General features: G+C 43.9%; 1 protein-coding gene across 3 annotated transcripts in view; it reads left to right on the plus strand.

The window, feature by feature from the left end:
• Positions 1 to 15,181, plus strand: part of LOC112229177 (protein FAM91A1) — a 130,419-nt gene extending 115,238 nt beyond the window's left edge. For all 3 annotated transcript variants that reach the window (XM_042295049.1, XM_042295051.1, XM_042295050.1), the window contains 4 exons: positions 12,210 to 12,333; positions 12,613 to 12,682; positions 14,745 to 14,900; positions 14,944 to 15,181. In XM_042295049.1, coding sequence (XP_042150983.1) covers positions 12,210 to 12,333; positions 12,613 to 12,682; positions 14,745 to 14,900; positions 14,944 to 14,976 — 383 coding nt within the window. In that variant the 3' untranslated portion in view covers positions 14,977 to 15,181. The remainder of the gene's footprint in view (positions 1 to 12,209; positions 12,334 to 12,612; positions 12,683 to 14,744; positions 14,901 to 14,943) is intronic.
• Positions 15,182 to 16,236: the final 1,055 nt, after the last annotated feature.

Here is a 16,236-nt window from a genome sequence, read left to right on the forward strand (position 1 = left end):
AGTATGATAGTGATGGTGTGGATTCCCCATTCTGAGTAGTATGATAGTGATGGTGTGGATACCCCTATTCTGAGTAGTATGATAGTGTGGATACCCTATTCTGAGTAGTGTGATAGTGTGGATACCCCATTCTGAGTAGTGTGATAGTGTGGATACCCCATTCTGTGTAGTATGATAGTGTGGATACCCCATTCTGAGTAGTATGATAGTGATGGTGTGGATACCCTATTCTGAGTAGTATGATAGTGTGGATACCCCATTCTGAGTAGTGGGATAGTGTGGATACCCCATTCTGAGTAGTATGATAGTGATAGTGTGGATACCCCATTCTGAGTAGTATGATAGTGTGGATACCCCATTCTGTGTAGTATGATAGTGTGGATACCCTATTCTGAGTAGTATGATAGGGTGGATACCCTATTCTGTGTAGTATGATAGTGTGGATACCCCATTCTGAGTAGTATGATAGGGTGGATACCCTATTCTGTGAAGTATAATAGTGTGGATACCCCATTCTGAGTAGTATGATAGTGTGGATACCCCATTCTGAGTAGTACGATAGTGTGAATACCCTATTCTGTGTAGTATGATAGTGTGGATACCCTATTCTGAGTAGTATGATAGTGTGGATACCCCATTCTGAGTAGTACGATAGTGTGAATACCCTATTCTGTGTAGTATGATAGGGTGGTACCCCATTCTGAGTAGTACGATAGTGTGGATACCCCATTCTGAGTAGTATGATAGTGTGGATACCCCATTCTGAGTAGTATGATAGTGATGGTGTGGATTCCCCATTCTGAGTAGTATGATAGTGATGGTGTGGATACCCCATTCTGAGTAGTATGATAGTGTGGATACCCCTATTCTGAGTAGTGTGATAGTGTGGATACCCCATTCTGAGTAGTGTGATAGTGTGGATACCCCATTCTGTGTAGTATGATAGTGTGGTTACCCCATTCTGAGTAGTATGATAGGGTGGATACCCCATTCTGAGTAGTATTATAGGGTGGATACCCCATTCTGAGTAGTATGATAGTGTGGATACCCCATTCTGAGTAGTATGATAGTGTGGATACCCCATTCTGAGTAGTATGATAGTGTGGATACCCTATTCTGTGTAGTATGATAGTGTGGATACCCCATTCTGAGTAGTATGATAGGGTGGATACCCCATTCTGTAGTATGATAGGGTGGATACCCCATTCTGTAGTAGATAGGGTGGATACCCCATTCTGAGTAGTATGATAGGTGGATACCCCATTCTGAGTAGTATGATAGGGTGGATACCCCATTCTGAGTAGTATGATAGGGTGGATACCCCATTCTGAGTAGTATGATAGGGTGGATACCCCATTCTGAGTAGTATGATAGGGTGGATACCCCATTCTGAGTAGTATGATAGGGTGGATACCCCATTCTGAGTAGTATGATAGGGTGGATACCCCATTCTGAGTAGTATGATAGGTGGATACCCCATTCTGAGTAGTATGATAGTGTGGATACCCCATTCTGAGTAGTATGATAGTGTGGATACCCCTATTCTGTGTAGTATGATAGTGTGGATACCCCATTCTGAGTAGTATGATAGGGTGGATACCCCATTCTGAGTAGTATGATAGGGTGGATACCCCATTCTGAGTAGTATGATAGTGATAGTGTGGATACCCCATTCTGAGTATGTGATAGTGTGGATACCCCATTCTGAGTAGTATGATAGTGTGGATACCCCATTCTGTGTAGTATGATAGTGTGGATACCCTATTCTGAGTAGTATGATAGGTGGATACCCCTATTCTGTGTAGTATGATAGTGTGGATACCCCATTCTGAGTAGTATGATAGGGTGGATACCCCATTCTGTAGTAGTATGATAGTGTGGATACCCCATTCTGAGTAGTATGATAGGGTGGATACCCCATTCTGAGTAGTATGATAGTGTGGATACCCCATTCTGAGTAGTATGATAGTGTGAATACCCTATTCTGTGTAGTATGATAGGGTGGATACCCCATTCTGAGAAGTATGATAGTGTGGATACCCCATTCTGAGTAGTATGATAGTGATAGTGTGGATACCCCATTCTGAGTAGTATGATAGTGTGGATACCCCATTCTGAGTAGTATGATAGTGTGGATACCCCATTCTGAGTAGTATGATAGTGTGGATACCCCATTCCTGAGTAGTACGATAGTGTGGATACCCCATTCTGAGTAGTATGATAGTGTGGATACCCCATTCTGAGTAGTATGATAGTGATGGTGTGGATACCCTATTCTGAGTAGTATGATAGTGTGGATACCCCATTCTGAGTAGTGTGATAGTGTGGATACCCCATTCTGTGTAGTGTGATAGTGTGGATACCCCATTCTGTGTGGTATGATAGTGTGTATACCCTATTCTGAGTAGTATGATAGGGTGGATACCCTATTCTGTGTAGTATGATAGGGTGGATACCCCATTCTGAGTAGTATGATAGGGTGGATACCCCATTCTGAGTAGTATGATAGGGTGGATACCCCATTCTGAGTAGTATGATAGGGTGGATACCCCATTCTGAGTAGTATGATAGGGTGGATACCCCATTCTGAGTAGTATGATAGTGTGGATACCCCATTCTGAGTAGTATGATAGTGTGGATACCCCATTCTGAGTAGTATGATAGTGTGATACCCCATTCTGAGTAGTATGATAGTGATAGTGTGGATACCCCATTCTGAGTAGTATGATAGTGTGGATACCCCATTCTGAGTAGTAGTAGTGATAGTGTGGATACCCCATTCTGTGTATCATGATAGTGTGGATACCCCATTCTGAGTAGTATGATAGTGATAGTGTGGATACCCCATTCTGAGTAGTGTGATAGTGTGGATACCCCATTCTGAGTAGTATGAGTGATAGTGTGGATACCCTATTCTGTGTATATGATAGTGTGGATACCCATTCTGTGTAGTATGATAGTGTGGATACCCCATTCTGAGTAGTATGATAGTGTTGATACCCCATTCTGAGTAGTATGATAGTGATAGTGTGGATACCCCATTCTGAGTAGTATGATAGTGTGGATACCCCATTCTGAGTAGTATGATAGTGATAGTGTGGATACCCCATTCTGAGTAGTGTGATAGTGTGGATACCCCATTCTGAGTAGTATGATAGTGTGGATACCCCATTCTGTGTAGTATGATAGTGTGGATACCCCTATTCTGAGTAGTATGATAGGGTGGATACCCCATTCTGAGTAGTATGTTAGGGTGGATACCCCATTCTGAGTAGTATGTTAGTGTGGATACCCCATTCTGAGTAGTATGATAGGGTGGATACCCTATTCTGAGTAGTATGATAGTGATAGTGTGGATACCCCATTCTGAGTAGTATGATAGTGTGGATACCCCATTCTGAGTAGTATGATAGTGATAGTGTGGATACCCCATTCTGAGTAGTATGATAGTGTGGATACCCCATTCTGAGTAGTATGATAGTGATAGTGTGGATACCCCATTCTGAGTAGTATGATAGTGTGGATACCCCATTCTGAGTAGTATGATAGTGATAGTGTGGATACCCCTATTCTGTGTAGTCATGATAGTGTGGATACCCTATTCTGTGTAGTATGATAGTGTGGATACCCCATTCTGAGTAGTATGATAGTGTTGATACCCCATTCTGAGTAGTATGATAGTGATAGTGTGGATACCCCATTCTGAGTAGTGTGATAGTGTGGATACCCCATTCTGAGTAGTATGATAGTGATAGTGTGGATACCCCATTCTGTGTATCATGATAGTGTGGATACCCCATTCTGTGTAGTATGATAGTGTGGATACCCCATTCTGAGTAGTATGATAGTGTGGATACCCCATTCTGAGTAGTATGATAGTGTGGATACCCCATTCTGTGTAGTATGATAGTGTGGATACCCCATTCTGAGTAGTATGATAGTGTGGATACCCCATTCTGTGTAGTATGATAGTGTGGATACCCCATTCTGAGTAGTATGATAGGGTGGATACCCTATTCTGTGTAGTGTGATAGTGTGGATACCCCATTCTCAGTAGTATGATAGGGTGGATACCCCATTCTGAGTAGTATGATAGGGTGGATACCCCATTCTGAGTAGTACGATAGTGTGGATACCCCATTCTGAGTAGTATGATAGTGTGGATACCCCATTCTGAGTAGTACGATAGTGTGAATACCCTATTCTGTGTAGTACGATAGTGTGGATACCCTATTCTGTGTAGTATGATAGTGTGGATACCCCATTCTGAGTAGTATGATAGTGTGGATACCCCATTCTGAGTAGTATGATAGTGTGTATACCCCATTCTGAGTAGTATGATAGTGTGGATACCCCATTCTGAGTAGTATGATAGTGTGGATACCCCATTCTGAGTAGTATGATAGTGTGGATACCCCATTCTGTGTAGTATGATAGTGTGGATACCCTATTCTGAGTAGTATGATAGGGTGGATACCCCTATTCTGTGTAGTATGATAGTGTGGATACCCCATTCTGAGTAGTATGATAGGGTGGATACCCTATTCTGTGTAGTATGATAGTGTGGATACCCCATTCTGAGTAGTATGATAGGGTGGATACCCCATTCTGAGTAGTATTATAGGGTGGATACCCCATTCTGATATTCTAGAGTAGTATGATAGTGTGGATACCCCATTCTGAGTAGTATGATAGTGTGGATACCCCATTCTGAGTAGTATGATAGTGATAGTGTGGATACCCCATTCTGAGTAGTATGATAGTGTGGATACCCCATTCTGAGTAGTATGATAGGGTGGATACCCCATTCTGAGTAGTATGATAGGGTGGATACCCCATTCTGAGTAGTATGATAGGGTGGATACCCCATTCTGAGTAGTATGATAGGGTGGATACCCCATTCTGAGTAGTATGATAGGGTGGATACCCCATTCTGAGTAGTATGATAGGGTGGATACCCCATTCTGAGTAGTATGATAGTGTGGATACCCTATTCTGAGTAGTATGATAGGGTGGATACCCCATTCTGAGTAGTATGATAGGGTGGATACCCCATTCTGAGTAGTATGATAGTGTGGATACCCTATTCTGAGTAGTATGATAGGGTGGATACCCCATTCTGAGTAGTATGATAGTGTGGATACCCCATTCTGAGTAGTATGATAGTGTGGATACCCTATTCTGAGTAGTATGATAGTGTGGATACCCCATTCTGAGTAGTATGATAGGGTGGATACCCCATTCTGAGTAGTATGATAGGGTGGATACCCCATTCTGAGTAGTATGATAGTGATAGTGTGGATACCCCATTCTGAGTAGTGTGATAGTGTGGATACCCCATTCTGAGTAGTACGATAGTGTGAATACCCTATTCTGTGTAGTATGATAGGGTGGATACCCCATTCTGAGAAGTATGATAGGGTGGATACCCCTATTCTGTGTAGTATGATAGTGTGGATACCCCATTCTGAGTAGTATGATAGGGTGGATACCCTATTCTGTGTAGTATGATAGTGTGGATACCCCATTCTGAGTAGTATGATAGGGTGGATACCCCATTCTGAGTAGTATGATAGTGTGGATACCCCATTCTGAGTAGTACGATAGTGTGAATACCCTATTCTGTGTAGTATGATAGGGTGGATACCCCATTCTGAGAAGTATGATAGTGTGGATACCCCATTCTGAGTAGTATGATAGTGATAGTGTGGATACCCCATTCTGAGTAGTATGATAGTGTGGATTACCCATTCTGAGTAGTATGATAGTGTGGATACCCCATTCTGAGTAGTACGATAGTGTGGATACCCCATTCTGAGTAGTACGATAGTGTGGATACCCCATTCTGAGTAGTATGATAGTGATGGTGTGGATTCCCCATTCTGAGTAGTATGATAGTGATGGTGTGGATACCCCTATTCTGAGTAGTATGATAGTGTGGATACCCCTATTCTGAGTAGTGTGATAGTGTGGATACCCCATTCTGAGTAGTGTGATAGTGTGGATACCCCATTCTGTGTAGTATGATAGTGTGGATACCCTATTCTGAGTAGTATGATAGGGTGGATACCCCTATTCTGTGTAGTATGATAGGGTGGATACCCCATTCTGAGTAGTATGATAGGGTGGATACCCCATTCTGAGTAGTATGATAGGGTGGATACCCCATTCTGAGTAGTATGATAGGGTGGATACCCCATTCTGAGTAGTATGATAGGGTGGATACCCCATTCTGAGTAGTATGATAGGGTGGATACCCCATTCTGAGTAGTATGATAGGGTGGATACCCCATTCTGAGTAGTATGATAGTGTTGATACCCCATTCTGAGTAGTATGATAGTGATAGTGTGGATACCCCATTCTGAGTAGTGTGATAGTGTGGATACCCCATTCTGAGTAGTATGATAGTGATAGTGTGGATACCCCATTCTGTGTAGTATGATAGTGTGGATACCCTATTCTGTGTAGTATGATAGTGTGGATACCCCATTCTGAGTAGTATGATAGTGTGGATACCCCATTCTGAGTAGTATGATAGTGATAGTGTGGATACCCCATTCTGAGTAGTGTGATAGTGTGGATACCCCATTCTGAGTAGTATGATAGTGATAGTGTGGATACCCTATTCTGTGTATCATGATAGTGTGGATACCCTATTCTGTGTAGTATGATAGTGTGGATACCCCATTCTGAGTAGTATGATAGTGTTGATACCCCATTCTGAGTAGTATGATAGTGATAGTGTGGATACCCCATTCTGAGTAGTGTGATAGTGTGGATACCCCATTCTGAGTAGTATGATAGTGATAGTGTGGATACCCCTATTCTGTGTAGTCATGATAGTGTGGATACCCTATTCTGTGTAGTATGATAGTGTGGATACCCCATTCTGAGTAGTATGATAGTGTTGATACCCCATTCTGAGTAGTATGATAGTGATAGTGTGGATACCCCATTCTGAGTAGTGTGATAGTGTGGATACCCCATTCTGAGTAGTATGATAGTGTGGATACCCCATTATGTGTAGTATGATAGTGTGGATACCCTATTCTGAGTAGTATGATAGGGTGGATACCCCATTCTGAGTAGTATGATAGTGTGGATACCCCATTCTGAGTAGTATGATAGGGTGATACCCCATTCTGAGTAGTATGATAGTGTTGATACCCCATTCTGAGTAGTATGATAGTGATAGTGTGGATACCCCATTCTGAGTAGTATGATAGTGTGGATACCCCATTCTGTAGTAGTAGTGATAGTGTGGATACCCCATTCTGTGTATCATGATAGTGTGGATACCCCATTCTGAGTAGTATGATAGTGATAGTGTGGATACCCCATTCTGAGTAGTGTGATAGTGTGGATACCCCATTCTGAGTAGTATGATAGTGATAGTGTGGATACCCTATTCTGTGTAGTCATGATAGTGTGGATACCCTATTCTGTGTAGTATGATAGTGTGGATACCCCATTCTGAGTAGTATGATAGTGTGGATACCCCATTCTGAGTAGTATGATAGTGATAGTGTGGATACCCCATTCTGAGTAGTGTGATAGTGTGGATACCCCATTCTGAGTAGTATGATAGTGTGGATACCCCATTCTGTGTAGTATGATAGTGTGGATACCCTATTCTGAGTAGTATGATAGGGTGGATACCCCATTCTGAGTAGTATGATAGGGTGGATACCCCATTCTGAGTAGTATGATAGTGTGGATACCCCATTCTGAGTAGTATGATAGTGTTGATACCCCATTCTGAGTAGTATGATAGTGATAGTGTGGATACCCCATTCTGAGTAGTGTGATAGTGTGGATACCCCATTCTGAGTAGTATGATAGTGATAGTGTGGATACCCTATTCTGTGTAGTCATGATAGTGTGGATACCCCATTCTGAGTAGTATGATAGTGATAGTGTGGATACCCCATTCTGAGTAGTATGATAGTGTGGATACCCCATTCTGAGTAGTATGATAGTGATAGTGTGGATACCCCATTCTGTGTATCATGATAGTGTGGATACCCTATTCTGTGTAGTATGATAGTGTGGATACCCCATTCTGAGTAGTATGATAGTGTTGATACCCCATTCTGAGTAGTATGATAGTGATAGTGTGGATACCCCATTCTGAGTAGTGTGATAGTGTGGATACCCCATTCTGAGTAGTATGATAGTGATAGTGTGGATACCCTATTCTGTGTATCATGATAGTGTGGATACCCTATTCTGTGTAGTATGATAGTGTGGATACCCCATTCTGAGTAGTGTGATAGTGTTGATACCCCATTCTGAGTAGTATGATAGTGATAGTGTGGATACCCCATTCTGAGTAGTGTGATAGTGTGGATACCCCATTCTGAGTAGTATGATAGTGTGGATACCCCATTCTGTGTAGTATGATAGTGTGGATACCCTATTCTGAGTAGTATGATAGGGTGGATACCCTATTCTGTGTAGTATGATAGTGTGGATACCCCATTCTGAGTAGTATGATAGGGTGGATACCCCTATTCTGTGTAGTATGATAGTGTGGATACCCCATTCTGAGTAGTATGATAGGGTGGATACCCCATTCTGAGTAGTATTATAGGGTGGATACCCCATTCTGAGTAGTATAATAGTGTGGATACCCCATTCTGAGTAGTATGATAGTGTGGATACCCCATTCTGAGTAGTACGATAGTGTGAATACCCCTATTCTGTGTAGTATGATAGTGTGGATACCCTATTCTGTGTATTATGATAGTGTGGATACCCTATTCTGTGTAGTATGATAGTGTGGATACCCCATTCTGAGTTGTATGATAGGGTGGATACCCCATTCTGAGTAGTATGATAGTGATAGTGTGGATACCCCATTCTGAGTAGTGTGATAGTGTGGATACCCCATTCTGAGTAGTATGATAGTGTGGATACCCCATTCTGTGTAGTATGATAGTGTGGATACCCTATTCTGAGTAGTATGATAGGGTGGATACCCCTATTCTGTGTAGTATGATAGTGTGGATACCCCATTCTGAGTAGTATGATAGGGTGGATACCCTATTCTGTGTAGTATGATAGTGTGGATACCCCATTCTGAGTAGTATGATAGGGTGGATACCCCATTCTGAGTAGTATTATAGGGTGGATACCCCATTCTGAGTAGTATAATAGTGTGGATACCCCATTCTGAGTAGTATGATAGTGTGGATACCCCATTCTGAGTAGTATGATAGTGATAGTGTGGATACCCCATTCTGAGTAGTATGATAGTGTGGATACCCCATTCTGAGTAGTATGATAGGGTGGATACCCCTATTCTGTGTAGTATGATAGTGTGGATACCCCATTCTGAGTAGTATGATAGGGTGGATACCCCATTCTGAGTAGTATGATAGGGTGGATACCCCATTCTGAGTAGTATGATAGGGTGGATACCCCATTCTGAGTAGTATGATAGGGTGGATACCCCATTCTGAGTAGTATGATAGGGTGGATACCCCATTCTGAGTAGTATGATAGGGTGGATACCCCATTCTGAGTAGTATGATAGGGTGGATACCCCATTCTGAGTAGTATGATAGGGTGGATACCCCATTCTGAGTAGTATGATAGGGTGGATACCCCATTCTGAGTAGTACGATAGTGTGGATACCCCATTCTGAGTAGTATGATAGTGTGGATACCCTATTCTGTGTAGTATGATAGTGTGGATACCCCATTCTGAGTAGTATGATAGGGTGGATACCCCATTCTGAGTAGTATGATAGGGTGGATACCCCATTCTGAGTAGTATGATAGTGATAGTGTGGATACCCCATTCTGAGTAGTATGATAGGGTGGATACCCCATTCTGAGTAGTATGATAGTGTGGATACCCCATTCTGTGTAGTATGATAGTGTGGATACCCTATTCTGAGTAGTATGATAGGTGGATACCCTATTCTGTGTAGTATGATAGTGTGGATACCCCATTCTGAGTAGTATGATAGGGTGGATACCCCTATTCTGTGTAGTATGATAGTGTGGATACCCCATTCTGAGTAGTATGATAGTGATAGTGTGGATACCCCATTCTGAGTAGTGTGATAGTGTGGATACCCCATTCTGAGTAGTACGATAGTGTGAATACCCTATTCTGTGTAGTATGATAGGGTGGATACCCCATTCTGAGAAGTATGATAGTGTGGATACCCCATTCTGAGTAGTATGATAGTGATAGTGTGGATACCCCATTCTGAGTAGTATGATAGTGTGGATACCCCATTCTGAGTAGTACGATAGTGTGGGTACCCCATTCTGAGTAGTATGATAGTGTGGATACCCCATTCTGAGTAGTACGATAGTGTGGATACCCCATTCTGAGTAGTATGATAGTGATGGTGTGGATTCCCCATTCTGAGTAGTATGATAGTGATGGTGTGGATACCCCTATTCTGAGTAGTATGATAGTGTGGATACCCCATTCTGAGTAGTGATAGTGTGGATACCCCATTCTGAGTAGTATGATAGTGTGGATACCCCATTCTGTGTAGTATGATAGTGTGGATACCCCTATTCTGAGTAGTATGATAGGGTGGATACCCCTATTCTGTGTAGTATGATAGGTGGATACCCCATTCTGAGTAGTATGATAGGGTGGATACCCCATTCTGAGTAGTATGATAGGGTGGATACCCCATTCTGAGTAGTATGATAGGGTGGATACCCCATTCTGAGTAGTATGATAGGGTGGATACCCCATTCTGAGTAGTATGATAGGGTGGATACCCCATTCTGAGTAGTATGATAGGGTGGATACCCCATTCTGAGTAGTATGATAGTGTTGATACCCCATTCTGAGTAGTATGATAGTGATAGTGTGAATACCCCATTCTGAGTAGTGTGATAGTGTGGATACCCCATTCTGAGTAGTATGATAGTGATAGTGTGGATACCCTATTCTGTGTATCATGATAGTGTGGATACCCTATTCTGTGTAGTATGATAGTGTGGATACCCCATTCTGAGTAGTGTGATAGTGTTGATACCCCATTCTGAGTAGTATGATAGTGATAGTGTGGATACCCCATTCTGAGTAGTGTGATAGTGTGGATACCCCATTCTGAGTAGTATGATAGTGATAGTGTGGATACCCCTATTCTGTGTATCATGATAGTGTGGATACCCCTATTCTGTGTAGTATGATAGTGTGGATACCCCATTCTGAGTAGTGTGATAGTGTTGATACCCCATTCTGAGTAGTATGGTAGTGATAGTGTGGATACCCCATTCTGAGTAGTATGATAGTGATAGTGTGGATACCCCATTCTGAGTAGTACGATAGTGATAGTGTGGATACCCCATTCTGTGTAGTATGATAGTGTGGATACCCTATTCTGTGTAGTATGATAGTGTGGATACCCCATTCTGAGTAGTATGATAGGGTGGATACCCCATTCTGAGTAGTATGATAGGGTGGATACCCCATTCTGAGTAGTATGATAGGGTGGATACCCCATTCTGAGTAGTATGATAGTGTGGATACCCCATTCTGAGTAGTATGATAGTGTGGATACCCCATTCTGAGTAGTATGATAGTGATAGTGTGGATACCCCATTCTGAGTAGTATGACAGTGATAGTGTGGATACCCCATTCTGAGTCGTATGATGGTGATAGTGTGGATACCCCATTCTGAGTCGTATGATAGTGTGGATACCCCATTCTGAGTCATATGATAGTGTTGATACCCCATTCTGAGTAGTATGATAGTGTGGATACCCCATTCTGAGTCGTATGATAGTGTGGATACCCCATTCTGAGCCGTATGATAGTGTTGATACCCCATTCCGTGTCGTATGATAGGTGGATATTAGTCTCTTTGGAAGAGTTTATGACTGTGTTCTGATTCTCTGCCCTTCTCCAGAAGTGTACACTTGTGCTTTTAAAAGCATTGGATTAATGCAAGTATGGCTGGAGGGAGTTTCTAACCTATTCCTGACACCATTCCATTTCTTTTAAATAGGGGCGAGTACGACTGCACACGTGTCTGTGTTACTGTGAGGTTACGTGAAATGGGAATGTCCAACCTTGGCATAGATCATAAAGTTATATTTGAATGTATTATTATACTCTCGCTTTCCATTCTATATGACTTCTCTCTCCTCTGTGTCTCCGTTTGATGACGTCATTATGCTCCCCCTTGCCCGTTTGATGATGTAATGTTTTGTACCCCCCTGCAGTGCCGTTGACAGAAGATGACTGGGTCCCTCTAGAGCTGTGCTTTGGGATGCCTCTCTTCAGCTCCGAGCTCAACCGCAAAATATGCCGAAAGATCGCCTCGCACGGCCTCTGTAGCAAAGACAGGTACTGGAGGAAAAGAATGAGGTTTTGTTGTTGTCTTGGGTGGGAGAAGTGTTCATTTCTAAGCGGTCCTTTGTAGCTCAGTTGGTATAGTATGGCGATGTTAACTCCAGGCTAGTGGGTTTGTTTCTCTGGACCACTCATACGTAAAATAAATGCACGCATGACTGTAAGTCGCTCAGGATAAAACCGTCTGCTAAATGGCATATATTTTATTATTATTTACTACTATTATTATTGTTTAAGAACGTAAGTTGACGGTGTAATTCTTTGTTGTTTCAGCCTTCAAGACCTACTTCATTCCAGCCGAAAACTATCATTGAAGGTCCTGAGTTTTGTTCAGTCGTTCCAGGTAAAAGGTCTCTGTGTGTTCTGTTCTATTCTGCCTCATTGCCACTTGAAGAGCGCTCCTATCAAACCAGCCAGTCGCATAATGAGGTCTCTGTGTTCTGTTCTATTCTGCCTCATTGCCACTTGAAGAGCGCTCCTATCAAACCAGCCAGCCGCATAATGAGGTCACTCAGTGTTCTGTTCTATTCTGCCTCATTGCCACTTGAAGAGCGCTCCTATCAAACCAGCCAGTCGCATAATGAGGTCTCGGTGTGTTCTGTTCTATTCTGGCTCATTGCCATTTGAAGAGCGCTCCTATCAAACCAGCCAGTCGCATAATGACAATCAGAACACTTTCCCTTTGAAATAACACTCAAGTCTAGACAGACATCCCCCACATAAAAATAAGTATTGCTGGTTTCATTACTTCCATGTTCTGTACCTCACCCAGCCAATAACCCTGATATGACTGGTCTGTATTAGGTCCTGGCCATCAGAGTGATCTGTAATGATATGGCTGGTCTGTATTAGGTCCTGGCCATCAGAGTGATCTGTAATGATATGACTGGTCTTTATTAGGTCCTGGCCATCAGAGTGATCTGTAATGATATGACTGGTCTGTATTGGCACCCTATGGGCTCTGATAGGCTGCTGCCCTAATTGAACCCTATGGGCTCTGATAGGCTGCTGTCCTAATTGAACCCTATGGGCTCTGATAGGCTGCTGTCCTAATTTAACCCTATGGGCTATGATAGGCTGCTGTCCTAATGGCACCCTATGGGCTCTGATAGGCTGCTGTCCTAATGGCACCCTATGGGCTCTGATAGGCTGCTGTCCTAATGGCACCCTATGGGCTCTGATAGGCTGCTGTCCTAATGGCACCCTATGGGCTCTGATAGGCTGCTGTCCTAATGGCACCCTATGGGCTCTGATAGGCTGCTGTCCTAATGGCACCATATGGGCTCTGATAGGCTGCTGTCCTAATGGCACTATGGGCTCTGATAGGCTGCCTAATGGCACCCTATGGGCTCTGATAGGCTGCTGTCCTAATGGCACCCTATGGGCTCTGATAGGCTGCTGTCCTAATGGCACCCTATGGGCTCTGATAGGCTGCTGTCCTAATGGCACCCTATGGGCTCTGATAGGCTGCTGTCCTAATGGCACCCTATGGGCTCTGATAGGCTGCTGTCCTAATGGCACCCTATGGGCTCTGATAGGCTGCTGTCCTAATGGCACCCTATGGGCTCTGATAGGCTGCTGTCCTAATGGCACCCTATGGGCTCTGATAGGCTGCTGTGCTAATGGCACCCTATGGGCTCTGATAGGCTGCTGTGCTAATGACACCCTATGGGCTCTGATAGGCTGCTGTCCTAATGGCACCCTATGGGCTCTGATAGGCTGCTGTGCTAATGACACCCTATGGGCTCTGATAGGCTGCTGTCCTAATGGCACCCTATGGGCTCTGATAGGCTGCTGTGCTAATGGCACCCTATGGGCTCTGATAGGCTGCTGTCCTAATGGCACCCTATGGGCTCTGATAGGTTGTTGTCATGTTGTGTTGCTACGATGTTGTGTTGCTACCATGTTGTTGTCATGTTGTGTTGCTACCATGTTGTTGTCATGTTGTGTTGCTACCATGTTGTTGTTATGTTGTGTTGCTACCATGTTGTTGTTATGTTGTGTTGCTACCATGTTGTTGTCATGTTGTGTTGCTACCATGCTGTGTAGTCATGTGTTGCTGCAGTGCTATGTTGTTGTCTTAGGTCTCTCTTTATGTAGTGTTGTGGTGTCTCTCTTGTCGTGATGTGTGTGTTGTCCTAATATTTCTGATCCCAGCCCCCTTCCCCGCAGGAGGCCTTTTGCCGTTTGATAGGCCGTCATTGTAAAGAAGAATTTGTTCTTAACTGACTTGCCTAGTTAAATAAAACAATACAAAAATAAACATGAAAGTACCTGGGTACACAACAGAAAATGTTATTAAATGTTTTCCAACTGTACATTTACATTTGAATTTAATATTGCTCAATTCCAGGTATTTGTTATTGGACAACTGACCTTTGACCCCTGACCTGTGTGTCCTATAGGATGGCAGCCAGGGTCAGCCCGACCCTGACAGTGGAGTGTCCGGTCCTCTCAGCCAGCCCCCGGCCGAGTCTGGTGTTCCGCTGCCCGCTCTCAACCTCATCTTCAAGGATGGACAGCTGAGGGAGTGGAGTGGACGAGCACCTCCACCCCTCCACATCTCAGCCCTACAGAAAGACCAGACCTTATAGACCCCTCCACATCTCAGCCCTGCAGAAAGACCAGACCTTATAGACCCCTCCACATCTCAGCCCTGCAGAAAGACCAGACCTTATAGACCCCTCCACATCTCAGCCCTGCAGAAAGACCAGACCTTATAGACCCCTCCACATCTCAGCCCTGCAGAAAGACCAGACCAACCCAACCTCCTCCTCCTCCTCGTATTGTCCTATGATCAGAACCAACCCAACCCCTCCTCCTCCTCGTATTGTCCTATGATCAGAACCAACCCAACCCTCGTATTGTCCTATGATCAGAACCAACCCCTCCTCCTCCTCGTCCTATGATTGTCCATGATCAGAACCAACCCCCTCCTCCTCCTGTATTGTCCTATGATCAGAACCAACCCAACCCCTCCTCCTCCTCGTATTGTCCTATGATCAGAACCAACCCAACCCCTCCTCCTCCTCGTATTGTCCTATGATCAGAACCAACCCAATCAGAACCCCCTCCTCCTCCTCATATTGTCCTATGATCAGAACCAACCCAACCCCTCCTCCTCATATTGTCCTATGATCAGAACCAACCCCCAACCCCTCCTCCTCATATTGTCCTATGATCAGAACCAACCCAACCTCCTCCTCCTCATATTGTCCTATGATCAGAACCAACCCAACCCCTCCTCCTCCTCGTATTGTCCTATGATCAGAACCAACCCAACCCCTCCTCCTCGTATTGTCCTATGATCAGAATTGTCCTATGATCAGAACCAACCCCTCCTCCTCCTCATATTGTCCTATGATCAGAACCAACCCCCTCCTCCTCCCCCTCCTCCTCGTATTGTCCTATGATCAGAACCAACCCAACCCCCCTCCTCCTCATATTGTCCTATGATCAGAACCAACCTATTGTCCTATGATCAGAACCCCTCCTCCTCCTCGTATTGTCCTATGATCAGAACCAACCCAACCCCTCCTCCTCCTCATATTGTCCTATGATCAGAACCAACCCAACCCCTCCTCCTCATATTGTCCTGATGATCAGAACCAACCCAACCCCTCCTCCTCATATTGTCCTATGATCAGAACCAAATTGTCCCAACCCCCCCTCCTCCTCATATTGTCCTATGATCAGAACCAACCCAACCCCTCCTCCTCCTCGTATTGTCCTATGATCAGAAACCCCCCTCCTCCTCGTATTGTCCTACCCAACCCCTCCTCCCATTGTCCTATGATCAGAACCAACCCCTCCTCCTCGTATTGTCCTATGATCAGAACCAACCAACCCTCCTCCTCCTCCTCGTATTGTCCTATGATCAGAACCAACCCAACCCCT

This window comes from Oncorhynchus tshawytscha, linkage group LG13, assembly GCF_018296145.1.
Source record: "Oncorhynchus tshawytscha isolate Ot180627B linkage group LG13, Otsh_v2.0, whole genome shotgun sequence".
NCBI classification, from domain to species: Eukaryota; Metazoa; Chordata; class Actinopteri; order Salmoniformes; family Salmonidae; genus Oncorhynchus; species Oncorhynchus tshawytscha.